At 40.6% G+C, this 24202-nt stretch overlaps 1 protein-coding gene across 19 annotated transcripts in view; it reads left to right on the top strand.

The window, feature by feature from the left end:
• LOC111245377 (uncharacterized) overlaps positions 1 to 24202 on the top strand; it is a 90101-nt gene that overhangs the window by 23393 nt on the left and 42506 nt on the right. For 11 of the 19 annotated variants that reach the window (XM_086980644.1, XM_022793663.2, XM_086980643.1 and 8 more), the window contains exons 2-7: positions 1133 to 1700; positions 5287 to 6766; positions 11969 to 12085; positions 16976 to 17098; positions 20750 to 20977; positions 21767 to 21890. In XM_086980644.1, the coding sequence (XP_086836770.1) occupies positions 6401 to 6766; positions 11969 to 12085; positions 16976 to 17098; positions 20750 to 20977; positions 21767 to 21890 (958 nt within the window). In that variant the 5' untranslated portion in view covers positions 1133 to 1700; positions 5287 to 6400. Of the gene's footprint in view, positions 1 to 430; positions 1009 to 1132; positions 1701 to 3036; positions 4283 to 5286; positions 6767 to 11968; positions 12086 to 12880; positions 13098 to 15744; positions 16080 to 16975; positions 17099 to 20749; positions 20978 to 21766; positions 21891 to 24202 lie in introns of those variants that run through there. The other 8 variants (XM_022793665.2, XM_022793664.2, XM_086980647.1 and 5 more) reach the window with 6 other exon arrangements.

Genomic DNA, 24202 nt, shown 5'->3' with positions numbered 1-24202 from the left:
CCAGTTGTTCAGTGGAATTACTGCGACGACACGACTGGCCGCTGTTACTGAACAGACAGACGAAGCCAACAAATGAACTCGCAAGAGATAAGCATATAATTAACAGTAGTAGAAATGAGAATTAAGGCCCACTGTCGAAACTTCTCAGGCAGAATAATATGCATGTAATAGATCCCGTATATTTGATAATTAAAGCACCAGCTGTTGTGCAGCTCGTTACACTCGATATTATCTCCATGACGTCGCCCGCGTGGAAAACGCGCGCAAGGCACTCGCGAACCCGGTCTTGCTCTAAGCGACATTGACATGGACCCGCAATCGTACCTTTGTCACTATTCCGCGCGAAGCTCAACCCTGAACAACAGAGAACGGAAGCTGTCAAAGTCAATTAGGTTCAGCCAGTGTGCCGGCTTTTACCACTCAGGTACGGCAAACTGCCAAGGGCCAGCTAGGACTGACCCAATGAGAGCTCCAGGCTCTGTCACTGTGGGAAAACTCTATTCCCGACGGTAGTAACTGATTCACTAATCTCCAAGGGTGTCAAACTCAATCGGCAAGCTGGCTTTCCGTCTGCCTAGACCATGCTGTAGATATCTAAAATAATACACGCACACATTCGACGCTCGTATCTGTATATGAACCGGGTCGACAATTCAGTAGCTGTACACGACAAACGTGAATCGCTACCAGTTACAATGTATTAATGGTATTACTATTGTTGCGTATACGACAGATTCATGCGGCCAAACATTTGTTTTGTCTACCAATTTGGCAGAATTCCTCTCCTGACGACAGTGTCAACGGCAGGCAACAAACCTTCAGGCAAAGTTGACCTGATTCCCAAGATTTTGCCTTAAACACGCCTGGTAATGTCCCTTGCCCCCCTATATGTGCAACTATACGATTGCGATATACGAAAATGCCTCTGCTGCCGGCAGTATTCGATGGCTATCGGACGTGTCGCGTAATAATAGGACAGTTATTATTAGGCCGTCTACATTTGTGGTCGTAAGTCAATTGAACACGTTCATCCAACCCTTCATAGAACGGTCCATGAGCATCTGCCATTAATTCAGTGATAAAAAGAAGCAATGTAACCGATATGTCATGTAAAGCGCACTTGTGTTTTCAGAAATCGCCTATGTTAAATGTGGCCTTGGAACACATAGATGTGCTCTGCACACGGATCGAATAGAGGGCACTGCACCGAACCGAATAGCGTCCGTTGGGGCAGCCGCAGAGTGAACGAGTGTGAGCCAACGATTATGCCGGCGACCTGGTTGAGCAGAGCTTTTCGCCGCCTGCCCGATGATGGGATCAGCCTACTAACGAAATCGTTGTAACCTTAAAACACGTTATTGCTTTATCAAGAAACTTAAGACAATTTGATATGATTCCGTTGTCTTCGCCGCTACTGCTACGATTGACACTGCTGAATGTGTTTCTATTAACCGGATTATTATCGCCTTATTATTTCCCTTGCTAGCTTCCCAGCAATATACTGTGCCAATGTATTTCGCTTTCCCACTGAGGATGAGTAGTTGGTTGAGGGGCAGGCTGTTCTAGGGATGGGCGAAATGTCCGTTTGTGTATGACACGATCGGGCAGTGTTTGCTCGATTATGCTGCGGCATCTTCGATATGAGACGGACGTCACATTTCATACGAGATCTCTACGCGTAAACAGGATCGAATGATAAGGTAAATTATAATACAATCCATTTCTAAGGTACATATAGATGTATGCCACACATAGCGTTTATCATTTGCCTTCCAGAACATCAAGAATACGGTTTTTCCCGTTGGCCAGATCTAGCGTCGCATTTAGTTATAGCAGTAGTCTTACAGATGACATCTCTCTGACAAGTAAGGAACCGAGAAGATTCCTTGCTTGAACCAACCATGATGAATTTCGTAAAGTCGCCCAACTATAAACATAGGAGAGGTATACACATTCAGCCCTAGGCCATGCTCCGATACTTTTAATCGTAATAAAGAAGCACAAATACGCACGTTCATGGATCGTGGCCAATTCTCGACGAACCTATCAGTTCAAAGCGACCCTGTTGTTCGACGACTCTGTATAATTTGACACTTTTTCTACAGCGACCGAAATTAGAATGCTCCAAGACCCAACTTTAATAGACACTATTTCGACTAGCAGAGCTGGTTCATTAGCATAGCAGCAACCTAGACTTCGTTCTTTCCAATCCTAGGTCGATCTGTCGGTTTTGGCAGCGGCAGCCATCACTATCTTGCTGGCGTGGCGTCCGTGTCTATGTGTGTACTATGGCCTGGCCACCTTCGCAGAGAAGAGCATAACCGAATTTCTGACTATCCAATGTTTGCCCCGTATTTTTGTGGCTCCAGTGGGCCTTGCGTTGTAGTCCATGGTCATTGTCGTCCGCTTCTATGACACCCATGTCTTTAATGAATAAGCTGATTGAACTCCCGGTGGGCAAATTTGATATAGAAGTTGCACGATGTCATAACTGGCCTGTGATATCTTTCACATGTGTATGTGTATTTGAAAGAAAGGAAGTGACGCACGCAGCATTTAAGACATACCGTGTCTGTAATTAACCTGATAAATGAGAATGCCTATAGTGAATATCGAGGTTTCATAGCGTTCATACTCACAAAACTATAACGGTGCTGGCTGTGTCTGTGTGTCGTATAGTTGCTCTATGTAGTGGGCATCGTAAGCACGACGAAGGCAGTGGTATATTGGGTCATCGAAGAATTATTGACCGTTTTTTTCCTGGATGACTTTGAAGTCATATAGTTCAGGTAACATGAGTCGTACTGGATTGGCGTTGGTGTCGACAATAGTAGGTGTACGAAAATAGAAATGCCTTTACTGAGACGTTAGATAGAACACCTTGGATATGAGTGAAATTTCTACAAAAATTTGGTATAGTTCACGATGTCACAGGTGCTACCTAGGCCTATTAAAAGAGCTGTGTGCTCTTCATAGTCACGATATGCTATTGAAACCAATGACTTAGTAACGGTTCTGTCGCTTTCGTCCTAAAAGATACTTCTGGCAATAGGCTCACCAACTGCGGAGAAAAAATTATGAAATTCTCGCGAAAATTCAACATCGGTTATCAACGCCGCAGCCGAGAAACCAAATATCTGCCACCAATCAATTTTAAATCACTTGAAGATAGCTGGCCACAGAAAGGAGTTCGATGTTTTCGATTTTGCACTAATTAATCCAAACTATTTACTCAGTCGTTTTCTATCTGCAAAAGTCTACAGAAACGTAATGGAATGGTGAAAAATAGATTATCATATACCATGTTAATGTGTAAATAAAAAAAGTAAAGCTAAAACATATGTTCCATTAAATGGCGCGTATTTAGTTAGTCAACAATGTTATCTGGACATATAGAAGAACATTTGCTTCTTTGTGTTTTGGCTTAAAAACGGTCAATGTCTTCTTTTGTTACCTGCGATAACGATAACAGCTATGGTAATTTCGGAACATGCATACAAATTAGAAAATAATAATGCTGATAAAACTAAAGCCATGTGTCGATTGGTCGCAAAGTTGGGGGTCTATGTTCGATCGTTAGACAGTCGTTAACACAGCATAGCCATGGGCAGATTGGAAAAGTGATTCTGCCTGTGTGGCAGAAATTTACCGACCCTTTGAGGTTTACTAACCCCGATTGGCTGGTAATAATTTGGCACGTAACCTTACCGCCTGTGTCCGGAACATGGCAGTCATACTGCGAAAAAAAAGCAAACGCGTCGTTATCGATTGAATTCCCATAGATTCACACTACAGTCTCTCATTCTTCACAATACGTCACATTAGGTTACATAACTGCCAGTTGATTTGGTTAGTATTTTTAGGAAAAGACGCTCGAGTGTCCAAGTGCCGGTTTGAGGAGAGGCTGAACACTCTCCGCCACATTGACATATTGTCGTCACGATAGATGTGGACAGACGACACGATTCGAGCCGGCAGAGTGAATAATTCAAGGTACAGGTTGTATTGAATTCGAGCTGGTAGTATTCCGAGTGTTGAATCTCGGTACTTCTGTCTAAATCGAGCAGCTCACAATTGTCATAGGCAATTTTGATCATTTCGCAGGGCAGTAAAGAATATGTATTAGCTCGTACATGTTTCGCCGATCCACCGTGTCAAAAGGGAGTGAAGCTTTCCTTAGCTTTTGTTTAAGCTTTGGTTGTTTCTAAAGTGCGAAACAATCCTTAAAATTGGCTTTTCGGTATAGCATCAAGGACCTACTCCAGTAGAAGGTCTGACCGGGGTAAGTTCTGCTGGACTTATTTAGGGTTTTTTTTTTTTCGACAGGCCTATAAAACGGCATGGTAACCATGATAATCATGTGCCAACGCTGAAATTGTTCCTAGCCATGGTCGCAACATTGACCTGAAATCTAGCCAGCCCTGCTGGTTAACACTTAATCTTTATGTTGCTCAAGCCTTTGTAGGTACTTTGTGCATAAAAACAGATACAATACACGCCTAGGTAGAAAGAACGAAAAAAGGCACTGTGAGAAAAAGCCTTTCCTCTGGAAAACCTGCTCGTCTCGTGAACAATTTCAGTATCTCCTACATGTACTGCAAACGCTCGAATATGACAAAAGTATAAATGAAAATATAAATGACCGCACATCTTTCCCTTGTAGTCAGCTTACGTGTTTAACAACTTGGCATAGCCCAAGCGAGAGGACAGAGTTATTATAACGTCGATAATTACAAGAAAAATAACGGCAAAAACACAAAGAGAGAGAACAACTTTCTTCTTCACCTTCACTTCATATACAGTTTACACGCTGCGTTTTACAATTTAGTAGTAAGTATGGGTGGTCTCTCGTTTTCTACTCGTTGCTAATGTGGAACATAAAAGAACAAGATTCTCGCTAAACAAAGAAGATATAGCGAGTGCTTTTTAATATATTTTTCTTAGTGCCTTGAAACCCCGAAGTCGGAAAATCTTGAATTTACAAAAATAACTTCTGCTTATGTAGTGGAACGTGACGTGACATAGCTTGAGATACGTTTACAAGAGTGTTTTTTTTTTCTAACTTTGGTCGGTCACTTTGGGCCGGTGCAAATTTGCTATGATCTAAAGAAAGGGACCACCCATTCAATAGGACATCAATATCTAATTAACGATTTTAGACTGCTCAATTTACGCATTTCTAACACGTATAATTTTCTTTTCCTTTGCATCCCATCCTCATGTCATGATTACTCCATTCTTCCTGAATTTTTGTGACGATTCGTCTCAACATCCGGATGCATCTAGAAACAAGATCGAGTTGTCGTTCGTATCGCACATCTATGACCTACCTACACCAATCTCCCGGAGGGGGGCGTGTGAATTACAGGCTCAAGATCAGTTGGGTTCATCACTGCAAAATTTCGTTATCCGCAATTCAGTTAAGGGGTAGCACGATACAAAAGAGCGGCCTACCTATGTGAATTTCTAGCCGCATTTAACAGCCAGTCAACAGAATAGCTTCAAGCGAGTATCGACGTCTTCTGCAACTATAATCGCAATGGATGCAAGCGTAGCTGCCTGGAAACTGTACTACTAACAACCATTTACCTAAACAAAATCTACAAAACGAAGAACTGTCAAATAAAAACAACAATAATAACAAAATTGTTGAATAAATTTCTCGACATTTCTAACGGCGAGTGAGCGCTCTGCATGATCAATCCTGTTGTTGTTTTGCCGTCATCACGTAATTACAAAAATCGACGGTATATCGCTGAGTAACATTAATTATCTTCGCCGTGCTCAAACAAATCATTTTTGCTGAAGCTCTGCTTTTTCTAAGCCTTTTTTTTCTGCAGGCGCTCGTTGTGATATTACAATATTGTCCTTTTTGTTGTGTTTTGTTCGACATTGTGAGATCTCTTTATCCATACCTCCCAGTCTTTGAAGTGAGTGCAAAGTGTTGGAAGTGTTCGATTTTAAGGGGCGTAAGAGCGCATATATAAGTTGTTTCGTGCTGGGCATCAGTTGAATTGGGACAGCTGTTGTTGTTGTTGCTTGTACGCTTCCGTCTAACCTGGCGTGAAAGCGTAGCTCGATATTCGTGACTGCCATTGATTTCGTCGACGAAGAAGAAAGAAGTATTTCAACGGAGAGCGTCCGCAGAATCCTCCCAGAACGACGTCCCCAACAGGAATCGCAGCCGGAGACGTCCAAAGGAGTCGAGGTCGTCTTCGTTTTGTGCTCAAGAAGACGCCCTCCTCCCAAGAATTGTCTCTAGCCGCTACTGATACCAGCGAAAAACCATTGTCGACTACGGTTCTTGTTGCGGTCACTGAGTTGGGGGTGGTGGCAGCAGTGCTCCTTTCGTGGAGCCCTGAAGCTCGGGGCGCATTGAGCTCTTGGGCCAGCTTCCACCATGGCCTCCCCACAACCGCAACGGCAACAACAGCAACACCAACAACGGACAGTTGCTATTGTTGCCATACAGAGCTCGCAGCAGCAACAACAACAACAGCAGCAGCAACGACAACAGCCGGTGGCCTCATCAGAGCCACCGCAGCCACCCCCGACGGAATCCACAAGTCAGCGTTCACTTCCGGCCCAGCTTCCGTCACAACGTTGGGCTCCACCTGCCTCGGTTACGGACCATGTCACCTCTGGGTCAGTGCCCCATCATTCGAAATCTCTAGTGCGCGTTGGGTACTATGAAATCGGCAAGACTATTGGAAAAGGAAACTTTGCGGTTGTCCGCCTTGGCACACATATCGTCACGCAGAGCAAGGTACGTACCAAGAATTGATGAATTAAAACTTTAATCATTAACAAGCGTTAATAATGTGCTTGAAAGTTGTTTCTCTTTGGATGTTTTGCGTAATAATTTTGTATGCCTATTTCGAATGTTTTATCAAGTAATATAGAATGTAACCGTTTGCAAGATGGCATAATTATTATATACGGAGTTTTTACGACTACTGTTGAACTTTCTAAATGAGGACAGTAGACATCCGGGAAAAGCGATTTCAAGAAGAATCCGAAGGGCTCTCTTTGGCAGGCAAGACGGTGCAGATATTTCTAATGAAATTTGCAATTATAGGTTTAGGTTTATAATGTGCACGGTTTGGAACTCTTACAAATAATATCTCTATGTATTTTTTTTCAAATCTAACCATGCGACCATGACCTAGTAGCTCTGTATAATTAGCAAATGACATTTAAAAGCTAATTTGGTAATACTGTGGCACTTTTAAATAAACTTTGTCCCGTAAGCTATGAATGGAGGAAAAATGAATAATATAAATTTTCCTTTATATGATGCGTGGTTGGGTGCTGTTGGCACCCAAACTTAAAAAAATACGCGCATATAATCGGTCAGGTTGCTTCGCAGTACGTTTCGATATAATTCATGCCAAGTTTATGGCTTCTTGCCGTAATGCCAAAACTGAGTAAATGTCAGCCACCACAATAGAAACAACTGTTTTATTGAATAGATGCTAAAAATGCGTTGGAGCAATGTCTACTCAATGTTAACTAATTTTTTTCCTTCCAAGAAAATGGTATGACAAGTTAATTAGTAACTCCCTTTCTCCTGCATTTCTAGCCCGAGTTACGTAACTCTGAGAATGTAAACATTTTTTTTTTTTTGCATCTAATCAAACCTTTTTCTATTAAATCTCTCTTTAACAGGTAATAATCACTACGTAAACAAAAATCATTGTTCTTGAAATAGGCGTTGCTTTGTTTATAGCTCATGTATAATATTGTAGATTGCTAATGGATCGCCTATAATATTAACAACAATTCTGGCGTTACTATCTGTTTACGACGCCAGCTGCGGGCTGTTGTTGCATTTTATTATGACTTTTGCCGGTAGCGTCTTAGTTTTTTTTTGTCGATGTTTATCTACACAATGAAAGTACCGACAATCGGACAAGCTAGCCATAAAAAGTACATATGACCCAATTAGGCTAATGAGTCAATAAACAGCTAGAAATGCTAAATCGGCAGCTGGGTTACAGGTTGTGCTTTCAAAATCAACTAGCGCCGGAAACATTGCCCATTACTGAAAGTAGTGGTCACAGTAAAAGTATTTAGTCCGCGTAGATTTTAGATGATCAAAGAGAGATCCGTTTCTCGCTTAAGAACTCGAGTATAGTACATTTCGTTGTCTATGATCGTGCAGTATGACAGACGGCAGACAGCGACCGTCGTAATAGGGTTCCTGCTAGCGTGGTTGATGTTGTTAACGTCGTCAGATAGTGCGGTAGCATATTAATATAGCAGCAGCTTTTTTCCACAATGGTCGTAAAAACTTACGACTTATGCACGGCCCATATTGCCCAGTTCAAGATCATGCGCTGCTGCGGATTTAACTAGAAGAAGTAGTCCTTTTGAACTATCTGTTCGGGCATTCAAGAAGGAACGTATGAACAGGAAAATAGAGGCCAGGCACCAGGCAGCCGCGGGCTAGCATGGTCACAGGGACGTTCCAGACAGATAGAGAGCTAAGTGATCTGACGGGGCACAATGGTCTTCGGAATAATCATATTGTATGCGCAGTTGGTGACATATATATGTATTTACTCATTAGACAATAAATAACAGGTACAGAAAAAGAGAACGTTTGCTGCAGGAAAAATTCACGACTCAGGTCCACGTTGTCATGTCCTACTAGCACGGACATGTCTCGCCTAATGCTTGTCCGTTTTATGTTGTAAATACCGCTAAAATAGTTACGGTGGCCTTAGTAGTCACCGGCAGCTAAATGCAGCGAGGATGGATGACACGTATCCTTTTCTAGATTCCCTACATTGATACCGATGTCATATATATTTTGATCCGATTCTATGTCTTATGCTTTGTATCAAACTGACGCATCATGCAGCGCGATCTATCCGTGTAGGCCTATCGTCACCATGACACCACGCCGGCGGAGTAAGCAAGCTGAAAGATGTCTGCTACGATACGATTTAGTGCGTCGTCTTTATAACGTCGAAGTGATCCAATGATTGAGCTGGACAGTGTCTTCTAACATAGCCTTGCATGCATCTCTATCTGTGTTTTTCGGAAACGCGGAACAGAGCATAGAATCTCTGCCTTGCACAAAACATTTAGCCACGCTATAGGCGATGCGACCGGCGACCCAGTAACGTGAGCCAATGATACGAAAAATAGAAACTAGGCGCGTGTATTTTCATGAATATGTCAGCAATCACAGTGTATAAGTATCCTAGACATTTTATAGGCCATGATCGCTATGTTACGATGCGCGAGATTACGATACAATAACGACACGGTATTACAGTATTCCTACCGCTATTAAAGCTAAGAACATCTGTTGAACTTCGTCTTTCTTTAGTTTTCGTGCCTAATACGACACAGGCAACAAAGACCCGCCAGAATCTCAACGTTTGCAACTGAATAATGCCATCTTACGTAAGAATGGAGCAAGCAATCGCTGGTTCCATGTAGACGCTGTACAGGATCGGCGCATACCCGACGTGTGCTAAGTTTTTTTTCTAAATGGTGACGGTTATTAGAATTCTAGAGCGAATCTGACCTACGTCTCAAAAACTGAAAAAATGGCAAGTTAAACGAAAGATAAAAATGTCAAATTGCTTCCAACCAATATGTCAATCATAATATTATGAAACGGGTTGTCGATTTTTTAGTCTGAAACCTTTTAGGTCAACTAGCATGACATTATTAGGAGACTCAACCTAAATAAATAGATGCCTAGAGCCTCAAGCCGGGTATCAGTCGCCAATGTATTGACACTGAAGGCGCATCATATATATCGCCAAAGGCACTGCCTAGGCAAAAGATGCACATCAAATAATCTCAGCTTAAGGAACAATATCTCTTACTCTATTTAACGGTAATACAATAATGAATTTCGTCACCTAAGACACTCATCCTTGTACGGTAGTTACCTGTTCTGTCCCATGTTTAGGTAGCAGTTCGTGACGTCATAGAGATTTTGTCTTGACGACGCTGATCGAGTGGAAAAAAAGTGAACTTCTCAGTCATATTTTGTCAGACAAATTTTTTCCGTCATTCTACAGGATGGAAGCAAGCATTGACCATATTAATTTACTTTATTCACTACATTAAACAGCAGCTTCTCTAGTATAACAGTATTTTGGTACGATTCATCGCTACTCTCGGCCATACTCACCTGCTATCATTATCATAGCTTCTCATATTAACAAATTGTTTTTTTCTAGCCAGCCATATCAGATTACTTTATTACGATGACGTATACACGTTGTTGCATCTCGTGTTTTTTCTATTTCTTCGATCGATGGCCTGATATACCATTAGCATGTTTCACACATCTGGCCCGCTAGCTGGACGCATTTCAGTGCTATCAAAGAGATCGATTCCTTTTACTCTGATCCGTTCTCCTTTTATCCATCACATACGAATTTGATTCATAAACCAGCTTCCGTAGCACATCTATAATATTCCATAATATATATGTATAGTGAACGTTTCATCTCCTCATCTGGCCTCCTGTATCACTATCATCTCATAAGCGCATCGATCATCGTAATGTCATCCGTACCGCCAACGTAGGATGTATCTAATCCTTTGCTTCCACCGAAAATAGAAACGATCACGCACGTTTTTGAATTATGATTTAATCCAACCGTCGAAGGCCCTGACCGCGGCCACCTAACCGGTTACGGCAGTGGCCTGCAGCCTGCAGCCTGCACTTATGTAATATATAAGCCGAACGGTCAGTGCCCACGCAGCTCCACTTTTCTATTGAATCTACTGTGCATCGCTAACCATAATTAGGGAACGTTACGAACGAACAAGCCGATTGCGCGAGCGACCCGTTAGGAACGTAAGCATGTGAAGAAGATAAAGGGAAAAATCGATTGTGCGAGGGGGTTTAAATCGCGACATCGGAGTCGGGGCTGAGCAATTTTTGGGTATTTGTGCAGAGGGTGGTTATGAGTTGACTGCCGATTCGAGTCTCATTACGGAGTGCGCTAGGGTACGATGACAGAACTCCGTCTTTTTTTTTTTTTGCAGAACTGTTTGATGTATGCATTTTTGGTAGGCCACTGTATATATCAGGTTCATTTTTTATCTGATTTTCTGCCTAAGCGTCTACCGCCTTATTATCCCGACAAACGCTGGTGACACTAATGGCGCCGACGACGAACGCAGTTTTATCTGCGTTATGCCAGCGGCATTCGCTACGGGACCTGAATGCTCTTTATATTAGTTCAGTGGCGACGTGTTGAAATAGGCAGACTTACACAGGAACGCTATTAAATTTACTAAAGAAGAATAAACGTTTACTTCGGCGTAACGAAGCGAAATGCAATGATGCAAACACAATACAGTTGTTCGAAAAAACGGTTTTTTCATGGTAACTGTTTCTGAATCTACAGAATCAGCAGCGTAACAAAAAACACTGGACAATTTGCTTGTTTTGAGAATCGAGGTTGTAGTCTTTTTTTTTTAATTTAGATATTTATTCAGTTTAAAAGATCTCACACCAGATACTTTACATTTGTTATACTTTAGCGTGTAGCAGCATATAATATAGTATATACGTTTGTAAATTATACGCAATATTCATATTTGCTCTGTATTTTTACGTCAATTTACACTAACTTTTAATGTTAGGTGCATTATGAGATGTCGCGCGATGCTAAAATAATTCTCCACACAATGAAGCTATTACAGATGTTCAATCGGTGGAAATCTCCTCTAAACGTCGAAGTCCAGTGAAGGCCACGAATCCATTCGTTTTTGTATAAGTTAAAAATAATGCGGCCGTGTAGTTCTAACTTGAAATGTTTCAACAAATGCTTATAGATGAAGCCTGTTTTCTTCTTGCGGAGCGCCGCAAGACTAAGCGGTTTCTTGTCAGTTGTCTGAACGCGCCAGTTCTATACGAGCATTTACAGTACTCACAATGTTTAACCGCGTCTTTGTCTTTCTGAACGCTTCTTTCTCCCCGCAGGTGGCGATCAAAATCATCGATAAGCACCAGTTAGACGAAGAGAATCTGCAGAAGATATTTCGCGAGATCCAAGTTATGAAACAACTCCGCCATCCGCATATTGTCAAGCTCTACCAGGTATAGTTCTGAATTGAACCATATAATAGAAGCAATACGGAATAGCAGGAAAATGATGGAACCCTAATTTAGAAGGATTTATGTATTACACTGTCATCATATTATGATAATATGCGTGTAGTGGAATTTATTAGTACAGCTCAAGAAAGGGACTTGTGTAGTAACTCGCCAAAGTTTAACAAGGTAGACTGAGAGCTCCCCCGAACTTTCCAGATATCATAATAGTTCTGAACAAATGTCCTGAAACAGATATGCATAATACCATGCATGATTCTTTTGTTCTCTAAGAAGCTTAAATAGTGCCTCGTTTTCAGTGGCTATTTTTCTGCCACCGAAGACAGCATGACAGAACTGCTGAAAAACGCCAAAAACCTACTTTTCATAATTATGATAATAACGGCACGACATTTTACACGAGTCCTGCGTTCAACATGTGGGCATGATACGCTGTGACCGCGATCAAACAATTGCCACTATTATTATTCTTATAGTAATTATATTATATTATAGTATTGTTGCGGTAGGCTCAGCTGTGATGAAAAGGTGGCTCGAGACGTAAACGTCGCCTCCGCCAATATCAGTACCAGCATTGCGTATTATCACATATCTAAAGCGCCTTCTATATCGTCTCAGTCCACTGTGATCAGCGCCGCACATGATGTCTCGTAAAGCGCGGAAGTATTCGAAATGTAACCGCCCGTTAAATTTTGCCGCCAGTGGTTTGGCGCTAACCGCTTGCTACGACAACATTGGAACAAGGCTCGTCTACATTTTTTCCTTTGTGAAATATCTATCCTGTGTTTTATAGTAGTTTTCTATAAGAGGTCCGCTGTGTGATCAGGAGATACGATATCGAGTAGAAACCGATAACGGGGAGGAAAACCACTTGCCGCGATCGCACGGTCACCAGGGGTGCTAATTAACATGAGGTGGTGCAATAAGAAACAAGCTACTAGTTTTTGGCGATTCAATATTGAAGATACGGAACCCCTTACATGGCCATCGAGAAAGCGTAAACAATATAGTGTATCTATGTATAAATAGTATTCTTTGGCATTTGTTGTTTGAGTGACGATGTAACAAGATCATCTATTATCTATTACGAATAAGTAATAAGAACACAAAAAGACATATTGAAAGATGGAAACGAAAGCCTGAGAATATATAGCACAATTAGTTCTTCCTGGGTCCAAGTGACTTTTTTGTCAGTGCTTTGTATTGAATCTGTTCCGCCGGTCGCTGCTTAGCTTTTGTTACGCCTGTAAAGTCATATCATAATAGGATCCACTTTAGATTAGTATCGATAGAATTTGTGATTACCTTTAATTGAAAAAAAAAGCGCACGGTCGACGCATACGGTGCTCGTATCGCATATACTGGTAAAACAGCTTATGCGAATTATAATAATGACAATATCATTAATAAGCTAATTATATTAACAAAAGCCCAAGTAGAAAACCGCGCCGATATGTATGTGCCCTGCGGGATCAGAACCGGAGACTTCATCATAGTTTTAAAGTTTTAACGCGACCACCTGTCTTATCCGACTATACAATTGATAAGTTTTGCTAAAGAATGGCATTTTAACTTTAACTTTGTTCGATTCTTTGTTACAAGTCGATTTCTTGAGTTAGTAGCTGAAACTCGTAGCTGAAACCTCTGAAAAGAAAGGTTCAACAAATGGTCAATTATAGACATGAACATCTATATCGAAAACAAGCCCTCTCTTCGACGACTGTATCTATCTGCGCCACTCGAAGGCTACTTGTTTGTCCTGTTGCTCTTTTTGTTTCCACTGAAACATTCACGCAGCGTGTGTCTTGGTCTTAACTGAAGGAAGCTTCCTACAAGTTCATGAGGGTTGGCGGTGCACGAACTCTAAGACCAATTTTAAGGGTACATTTCTTTTTTTTCTATAGAAAAAATCGTGATTTTAATACAGCGTACTATGTAGTTTTGTTGGACTTCCTGAGATCGCTTCTTCTATTATTACTATACACCTAGCTGTAAAGCACATTAGAGAGAATACAAAAATTTGTAATCACTAACACATACACGTAAGGGGAAAGAAAAGTAATCTGCGCCCGTGTCTGGCTCGTTGAAAAGCAAAAATTGAACAAGTGCTGAAGTTGACAATGCCTGATTCACACAGTGCGGTCGCCAAACGGCGAATACGAAAATATCACTGGTTTTTTGATTGGACAGCGTTAACTGGTTCATGCCTTTACAAGAAACCCACTAGGCCCGCTTCTGGCAAGCACCCTTGAGGGATACCGTACATACATAGAGGTATGTCATTAAATTGCTATGTCATCAGGCTTGTCTTATTTTGGCCCCCTGGGCCATCTTACATGTTGCCTCTAGGTAGGATTTTGAGTGGGCGTTCACCTATAAACTTGATGGCTACGACACTCATCGTTGCTGCTACTCTGTCGTTGCCACGAGAGAATATATCGCTAGAGGCGAACAGCTCAGAGAGTCTGGGTCGATCCGGATTGTTCCGTAAAGTTCGGGAAGCTTAAAGCTAGAAGGACGGGAGGTGGCGCTGAGAAGTTGAGCGTAAAAAAAAATAAAATTCCCTCAACGAAACACGGCTTTGCTTGCTAAAGCTGAGTGTAGGTAGTCGAGGAATACAGAAAAGACATGCATCATCTCGTAACTTTACCTAAACTTACTCTCGCTCAATTGTATCGCAGAGAGCTGAACTACGTACGTCTGCTGCTGCTGTAACCGATGGCCGTGATGAAAGCATGAGAAGTTGGCTTGCCTGAATGAGTCAGTACGTCACGTACCTAACTTCTGTACCAAATCAGTAGCATAGAAGAAATAAAAACAAAAAAAAAAAAGAGAGATACCATGGTAGGAGTAACAGGGACCCCATGTAAATTGGTGTGTTTACTAGATTCGAGTTGGCGTAATAGACGGGATAAGACATAAAACCAAGACCAATAAGAATTGTTGCCACTTTCAAATTACGGCTGCCGTCTTGTTGTCGTTCGTACAGCTCTTATGATTTCTATTATGATACAGGACAATTTCGTTTGATGCTTTCAACTGTACCATTTCGGCAAGACACCTTTAAAGCACGGGATAGATTATTGAGGATACTTCAGTTTACTTCCCGAAAATCTCGTTCGAAATTTTCGAAAAGCTGCATGAAAATTGGCAATAACATAAACAAGTAAAAATAGTAAACTTATAATCTCGCTATGTGTTCGTTCCGTGTAAACACACTAGATAACTAGTTTTCGCTCAAATTCTGCAAACAAGACACTACTTTTTGTCATAATGAGTCTGCTGTCTTATGTTAGAAAAAACTGACTTTTGGAACACATACTCCGTCGATATGTGTCCGACTTTGAATGCTTTACCCTGTATATTATATTATGCTACCACAAGCGGATTCAGCTGACGGTGAAATTAAATAACTTCTCAGCTATGAATCGTTCGTAGACGAAATTTGGCTAATAAATACTTGCGATAGAAATTGTGAATAGGAATCGGCTGATCTTACTAAAAGGTACCAGAAGGATAAATTTTTTTCAGTCTCAAAGATCAGCGCTCAATGGTTGAGCTTTTTTTTTCAATGGTGTAAATATTTTAAGAGCAAAGATTGTAGTGTTGAGGCCAAGCAAGAAGATGACTAGATGTCGAGAGTCGAAGGACAAAAACGCATTCTTGCAATAGAGGACGGTTTTCACGGAAACAGGGTTGGAGTCTAAGGGTTCGACCATAGGTGAGCATGGTTCAATCTCTACTCTCGGCCGAAGACAGAACAGGCAAGCGAATGGTGTCGCCCCGGAGAGAAATCGAGTTCGGCAGTAACGCTAAGAAGGTTCGGACATTAAGTAATGATAGTACTTACAATGGACGTCAGGGGCGTCTTCTACTATGGGATATTCGCACAAAATGAAGCAATGAACGCAGTACGCTATCTCGAGCTCCTCAAGAGACTCATGGACCGTTGGCACGACAATCGAAGGGACGCAGTTTGGTTAGTTAATTATAACGACAGATCTCATCGCTATGCCTCATTTACCTCCTAGATTGAGCAAAGGAGTATCTAACGTTGGCTTCAACGCAATTATTCATCCGATCTAAGTCAGTGTAATTACGGCGTTTACCATGCTTTAGGGAAGGCAGCTGGTGGGCAAGCATATTCCACTATCGATTCATTCTGAGGGGCCGTAGATAGAAAAATTGCATATGGAAATGCCAATGTTAGGTACACAGCTGTTCAGAAGCACGAGAGCGCTGAGACGAATGTGTAAAAAATAAGGGGAAGTACTTCTAACACGTATCAAAGGATCATCAGTCTAGCCCAATTCAGAAGTTATTTAATTTCAAAATCCGCTGGATTCGCCTGATATGTACATATGTGAGAAGGGTACACCTAGACTCTAAGAGTTCACACAGTTTGTACTTATATTATATGATTAACAATAAAATTACAATCAATATCCAGTATATATATTTATATAGTCACAGGTTTGCGTATATAATAAAATTTAAATTGCACTCGTTTTACATTAAGTAGCTAAAAATCTAAATTATCTTCAAGCCAACATAATGCATATCTGATACAAATATTTTCGATTATTAACCAGTGACGACTGCTAACAGTAATCAGATTTTCTGACGGTATACGGGAAATTCGTCAGAAAACAGAGTTTCCCTTCCATGTTAAAAAAAACTACTAGTGCAGAGACAATTCGACAACATTCAGTCATTAAACGGATCGTTATTCTTTAGCACATAATAAATACAAGTCCTAACTTTGGTTACGTGTAACGCCAACTGATTTAGGCTACATGACGTCTGGAAGAAAAACATCACGTTTGGAAAAGACACAAATGTAGATTAAATATACGGTGTTCCCTTGCATTACAGGTGATGGAAAGTCAACAGATGATCTACTTGGTGACGGAATTCGCGCAAAATGGAGAAATATTTGACTTTCTCGTCGATAATGGACCCATGAGTGAAGCCGCCGCCCGGCAAAAATTCAAACAGGTAATGTTTAGCTGACGCGAAGACATGACTGGTGAAAACAAATTGTAGTGCGTTAGGTATTCTCCTATATTCTTTTTCCCGTGGCAGACCTAAATCAGGCTCAGATATTTATAATGTATCATAATAGATGAACAGAATTCACAGAACGCGAACGTGCTCTGCACTCTGTTAACTTCGAGATGCCGACGTGCATTGCATTCCGTTGATCATCATTATTGTTTGCACGTGTATAAGGTATGTCAGCTGAACGAATTGTCGATTGTCACATTTTATCCAAGAAGCAGAAAGCCCGAAGCAAAAAGATACCAGCGAGAATAGCAAATCCTCCGCATTTCAGGAAGCAACTTAGAAAATCAATGAACACAATAACTATGAATTTACGTTTATATATGCAGGCCGTAGTCTAAACGTGACAGCATCGCCCTTTGAAAAAAATAGTATCATTGACGACGCTGCTTCGTGGAACTCAGTTGGTCACGCATAAATGTTTGCGTAAGGATTTCGCAAGGAACACACCTAAAACAAACGAACGTTGAGCGGGCAAAGGCCGCGGCTGGGTGCAAGTGCAGCCTTCAAATCAATATGTCTACAGTTGTACCCTATGAAACTATATGGAAATAAGGCTATGCATAATTCAATAAAAGCTAACAACATTTATGGTTGCGCCAAAGATCCAGTAGGATATATCATGTGTAACACTATTGCGTTATATAATAGAAAATACACATTAAATTCGGGGAAAATTGAGCGAACTTTTTACATGCCGGGTTAATTTTTGAAGCAACCGTTGGTGTTGTATTTGATCTTAATACCCCCACAACATCTGTCGTCACTGATGGCTGAATGTTTCATGTAGTCAACAAAACTGGATAGTTCATGCGCGTTTGAAGTACCACAATGTAATCACTCCGCCGGAGGCTTTGCTGGAGTCTCAGTTTGTCAGCTTAATAAGTCAGATCGAAATTACGAGGTAGGCAAATTTAATGCAAAGGCCACTACCTCATTAGTGTTTCAATGCCTCACAGCTGAAGAAATTCTGGGTAACGCTTTTCGGCTCGTCTCAACTAGTTAGCTTATACAGATATATCGAGCCCAGTGTAGTGCTATAAATCAATAGCTCATTGGGCCGTACAAGCGATTCATGGTGCGAACTTGTAAGCTATGCATGCGTATTTAGTATAAATAATTTAAGCGGGTCTTCTACAAAACTCTGCTGGGTGATTCGGATCGTTCAAGTCAACCCTTTTTTGGAAAGTTCGTGAGATGCTCTGATTTGTAAGTCACTAAAAAAATATTCTATGTATTTCTGTTATACCAAACTCGACTATACTAAAAAAGCAGTCAGTAGTGTAGTGGGAAGGCGTGGACAGCTACACATGCAAAAAAAGTCAACTGTGTCTCTCGTTGAAGCCTTACGATTACTTAACTATTCGAACGTGTGATGTTTTCGTGGGCCCGTTTACACAAAAGAGAATTACTCGTTGATTCTGTAGCCAACACAAGGAAAAAGATCCATACTTTTAAAATGAATTGTAGCAACAATTAATTTAAACATTGTGTAACCTTCTATGTTTGCTAGCTTATGTCACAGAGAACGCGCCATTCAGTATACCCTTCAGACTTCATATGCTACGGTAAGGCCAAAGACTGCGGGTACAAAAAGGGTATACACGAAAAATGCGGCTGCTAGATTGAGTTCATAAAGTAATGTTAAACAGCTTTAGAGTTGTTTCTCTGGATGGATAGTACTATAATGTAAATCTTCATTACGCTTTCGAGACTATTGGTACTCACTACCTCTACCTTTCGAATTTTACATCCGGCGTTGCCGTTAAGCATAACTTCATTAGACGGCTGGCTCCCAGTACGAAACGAACCGTGTGTCTCTGCCCGATTCGAACCTAGATTACAATATGCCCTTAAGATTAGCAGGCAAATGTGCTACCCATTACGCCATCACGCAAACCAGTAGCGACTTCCCAATCGGAATAAACATTATTACAGAGAAAATCAACACGAACTCTTTAATAAATCCTGGCGTTCTGATGCAGGATAATTTCAAAACGATATATGATAGTTTCTCAGCATATAACATATAATGTGGTACAATAGGGAACATAGAGATTGCTAGATTGTTTTATACGCCGCTTTAATGCGACAAGACGCATATGTGTGCTGATCTTCCAATAAACAAAATCTCTCGATATTTACCAATGTCGCGATTATTATAAGTTTGAATGCCTTTCTTAAATCCCATAATCTACAGTAGGATACGATTGCGACTACCAAGACTCACTTGGCTTCTCATGCTGAAGCGAACAATGCCCCATTCTTTAAACAGCTTCACGATCAACTTACGAAAGTTGTCTAATTTTGCAGGATTTTTCCGCGCGTTTTGTGTGCAGAAATTTTTCATAGTCTATACTTTCGCCACTAGTCACCCCGGTAAAATGCACAGTGCTATAGACGGTCCCGGTGGCAAAACCATTCAGAAACAGAAGAAGCCAATCTGGAGCAATAATAACGGCTTTGCAATAATGAAGACGAATTAATATACGAGTTGTACTAGCAACAGTGCTCAAACCAGCACGTGGAGTATCAAGGAGCATTTTTGTTTGCGTGTTCTACACTTGTTTTTCAAAATTTTGGTCGCGACCGAAAGAATGTAGTAACTTCGTCTGAAGATAAGATACACACCTGTGTCAAGTACTTCAAAGGTCTTCGTAGTACGGGAGCCTTAGCCTGCTAATAGGCCATTTCTATTTCCAGGTACAACAAGCCCATATGTAAAAGCAATGTTCCCAAACACTCTATATAAGCATTACAAAGTCGAGTTTTATTTTCGTCAGCTTCTTGCCGTTTGTTCTTCCCGGAAGACCGTTGGCCGATTTCGCAAAAACACCTGAAATAATTACCTACCGTATGGCGCAATCCGTCTGTTACGTCTCATCATTGATTTAGGCTCCGACAGTCCCACGCTTGAGTTATACGGACAGTCTCTACGAACTTTGCGAACATTACAGAGTAGATTTTCCATCAGAATAAACCGAAAAACTAACACATTGATCACTACCGTGAGAAATATAAAGCATGTTTGGAATCTTCAAACGATGAGATACAATTTATATGCCATCTTGACGCTGAGCAAGGAGATTTAGCCATGCTATGCTCCAAGTACACTTGAAGTCAACACCCCTACTCATATGTACTTGTGGATGCAATAATAGATAACATCTGCAGCTGCCGTGGTTTATACATGCACGTTTCCTATAGAAAAAATATATTTCTTTGAAAATGAAATAGAAACTCCTGGAGACCACTTGACAGGTTGATTGAAGTTCGAGTATCGGCCTAAATGCTTCTTAAATATACTTTACCTCTACGACCTACCGAATGGACTAGGTATGCGGGACAGAACAATCTTGAGCAGAAAATCTGAATAATTACTTACGATTATTTTATCAAGGGCAGCATTTGCATGATGGATACGATATTGAATTTTATATTCCAGGATTCTAACTCGCTGCTTGTTCCCTGCTTCTCATCGTCAGGGCGACTAAAAATACTTAACTACATAGATCGATATAATTGATTACTTATTTCGTGAGTGTCTCACTGAGCCCCCGTTCTGTATCTGCTGTATCTGACTAGATCGTATCAGCTATCAAATACTGCCACGAACGGCATGTCGTGCATCGGGACCTGAAGGCGGAGAATCTATTATTGGACTCCGATATGAATATCAAGATTGCTGATTTCGGCTTTAGTAATTTCTTCACTCCGGGCGCACCGCTTAGTACGTGGTGCGGAAGTCCCCCGTACGCCGCACCGGAACTTTTCGAAGGTCGCGAGTACGACGGGCCCAAGGCCGATATATGGGTAAGGGCAAATTCGCCAGAACATATTTTGGTTTTCGGTTATCGCCGAAAATCTGTTGATATATTAGGTGGGCAAAAAATTGCTGTTGACAGGTTGAAAACCTTTATTTTACCTTTGGTAAAATCCCGGGATAGTAAAGTAAAAATTATAGTAAATGTTTACCCTGTACATATTTGCTAATCTAATATTGTTTTTACACCTCTGCGCTTTTTGAGGTACGCTATTATTAAGGAGGTATGCTTTATAGATCCGATTGTTTTTCATTTTCAGCCCTATATATATATATATATATATAGCAGGGTATGAATAAACAGAAACGTATATTTCGTTCTTTCTAATGTCTATTTCTAACTACTTTTTGCTATCTCTGCTTAGAAACACCAGAATTTGACTCGGCCCATTAAAGGGGGCAATAACGAACAAGCTGCCGCCGCTTTATTTGTGAGAGCATTTGCCTCTGTAGTAGTAGCAAAGGTAGTTCAAGTGTAAATAGTTCATCTAGTTAATTTATTTACCTTCCGATTTTATAAGCTAAATATAGAAATATACCTACATATTTAGTATAGAATTAATTAGCTGTAAGTGAAAGGTTATAATCATTTATTCTTATCTTATGATGCCTTTTCGTTAACGCCAGAAAAAGCGTTATGCATTTACAAAAGAAGCACTTCAAACAGTCATAGTGCCGTCAGAATCTATTTCTGTCGACTAACCAAGTATGTACGTTTTTATGTGCATGGTGTTTGACTTGTTTCCGTACTCGCGGCCCTCATACGTTCCCATTAACAGAGTCTGGGCGTTGTGTTATACGTGCTTGTATGTGGTGCATTGCCTTTTGATGGAGGCACGCTACAAATGCTACGCTCACGAGTCCTATCGGCCAAATTTCGGATACCCTATTTTATGACAACGGGTAAGTGGGGTAATTTTTCTCCATTTTAATAGTTTTACTTAACGCTTATTCGATAACTTCGTTTGTCAAGTGATATTATTTTTCAACTTGACCTCTGTCGGTTGTAGCTGAACTGAAAAGAAGGGATGATGGTCCACAGTTATCATTTAGATAATGTAGAAAATAAGTTAGTCTAACATGTACGGGCCTTCCCCACTTAATCATTTATCTGTGCATTTATCTGTGTCAACCATCCAGCCAATCTATACTAATTGGTAAGTAGCTAAAACTTGGGATTAATTATTGTAGCTGATCGGCACCCTTTGCATAATGGACTACACCCTAATAAGATATCTCTTATATCAAAATGCATATTATATACATTTCTATTGATGACAACTCCAACATTCTATTTGTCACAACACATATAATTAATTGGTTGTTCTCGTGTAGAGAGTGAACGGAAGGTATCTATCAGATATATGTTTGTTTGATAGAAAAACTTCGAGCAGCGGAGTCCTAGATGCCGCATGAAATTGATGTGGCTTAGTTTATAAAAAAAAAAAAAAAAAAAAAAACAGGATTAGACTCCTAGTAGGACAACAGATCACACAGAGTGTGGTAGGAACAAACCATAGAAGGACGCAGTAGTTTTAGGTGAGTTTTGCCAGGATATCATGGCAATACGAATTTTCTTGTGGAAATAATTAGTCGTATGAATCATCTGGCCTTTATCATGGAGAAAATTGTAGCTTTTCGCTCTTTTTAGCATTCTTCGCCTGATAAATCTTCATGCTATTACCGCTAACGAAGGTTTAAGTAAAATCTTTAGAAGAAAGAACAATTCATATCTAGACGGTTACAGAGGCGGAACGATAAAACAAAGTTTCTAATAGCAGAAAGCATATGTTTTGGATTTTACGTAGCACTTTGTACAGGATGGGAAAAAATTAAGAGGTATGCTAACGATTGGATAAAATACAAGCCTACAGCTAAAAACAAAATAGCGTTAAAGGTGAACGAACGTTTGTCTTCATTGTTATCGTGCTTCTTTACGTGACTGAAAGGCTACAATTTTTTAGCTAACAATTTAGCCGATATTTATGCTTTTCACCTAACACTTGTACCTGGATCAAAATCTTATTGACTTTTAGAAAATCTATTTTATTTATATATCTTAGCCTTATATTCATATTACTTTGGTAGTAAGTGATTTACTCTTAATGCTGTTACTACTTTCCATAAGCATGGTTACGCATCGTGTCCTCGTCGCGAGGGCCATTACCCAATGGTCAATTTCAACTTCGCAATATCTGACTAGGGTTCTCTCAGCCGTTATTACTAGCCAGCAAAGAACGTTGTTTACATGCGACAGTTCTGATGTTTATATGTGCGACATTACTTTTGCTAACGGCGATAATTATAAAATATAGAATAGAATGGAGGTGGTCACGACGTTCAAGACGGCAGAATTAATTCTTGATCGAAATAAATATTTGTGGCCGTTTGAAGGTAACCATAAGAAGTCTGGGTTATTTAAGATACCGTTCATGGATCAATGATTGTACTCGTATTTCGTGTTCGTTATAGTCAGCCAATATCACTGAGCGATTCCGTGGAAGCAGCTAAAAAATGTTTAATTAAGAATATATGTGAAACGTACTAGTGAATAAAGACACACTTGGACGGACACGAACAGCCATTTTGATGCCTAATATTCACCTGTTACGTTCGGCACACAGGCATACATTGACATTTTAGTGAACGGTCCGAAGGCTAGGAAAGTTGCCGTTCGTTTCTTATTGCCCATATCCGCTTCATTTATTTCTCCAAGGAAATTTTTTTATTGCTACGTCGTGTTTAAAAATCTATTGTAGACATAAGCATGAATAGGAGAACGTGTGTTCCGCCCCATAAAAATACCGAGTACGTTAAATATCATTATGTGTGCATGCAACAAGTAGAGCATACAAATGTTATGGCACTACATTTAAGTTATTATAAATAAGGATGTACAAATCATTCAAATTACCGATATACAACGGCAGTTAAAAGTGTTATTGAAAGTAAACGAGTGATTGATTCGATAATAATACATTCAAGGTATGGTATCAGGTTTTTATTATACTATAGAGTGCTCGTCAGACATAGCTATTCAAGCTTGGTCAGGACGTTTGTTTTAACAGCAGATTAAACAGTTGGGAACTCGGCTGCTCGACGGGCGCTCGAGTCACATAGGCTATGTTTAAGTGGTTGATATTCTGTGTCCGTGTGAGCGTTCGCATCCCGCGTGCCTATTGGGGCTGCTGCGATGGGGTCACATAGGTGTGCTT

The sequence above is a fragment of the Varroa destructor genome, unplaced genomic scaffold (genome assembly GCF_002443255.2).
Source record: "Varroa destructor unplaced genomic scaffold, Vdes_3.0 BEIS01000002.1, whole genome shotgun sequence".
Lineage (NCBI taxonomy): Eukaryota > Metazoa > Arthropoda > Arachnida > Mesostigmata > Varroidae > Varroa > Varroa destructor.
The sequence above is the reverse complement of the archived record's forward strand: the minus strand, read 5'-3'. Positions and strand labels throughout refer to the sequence as shown.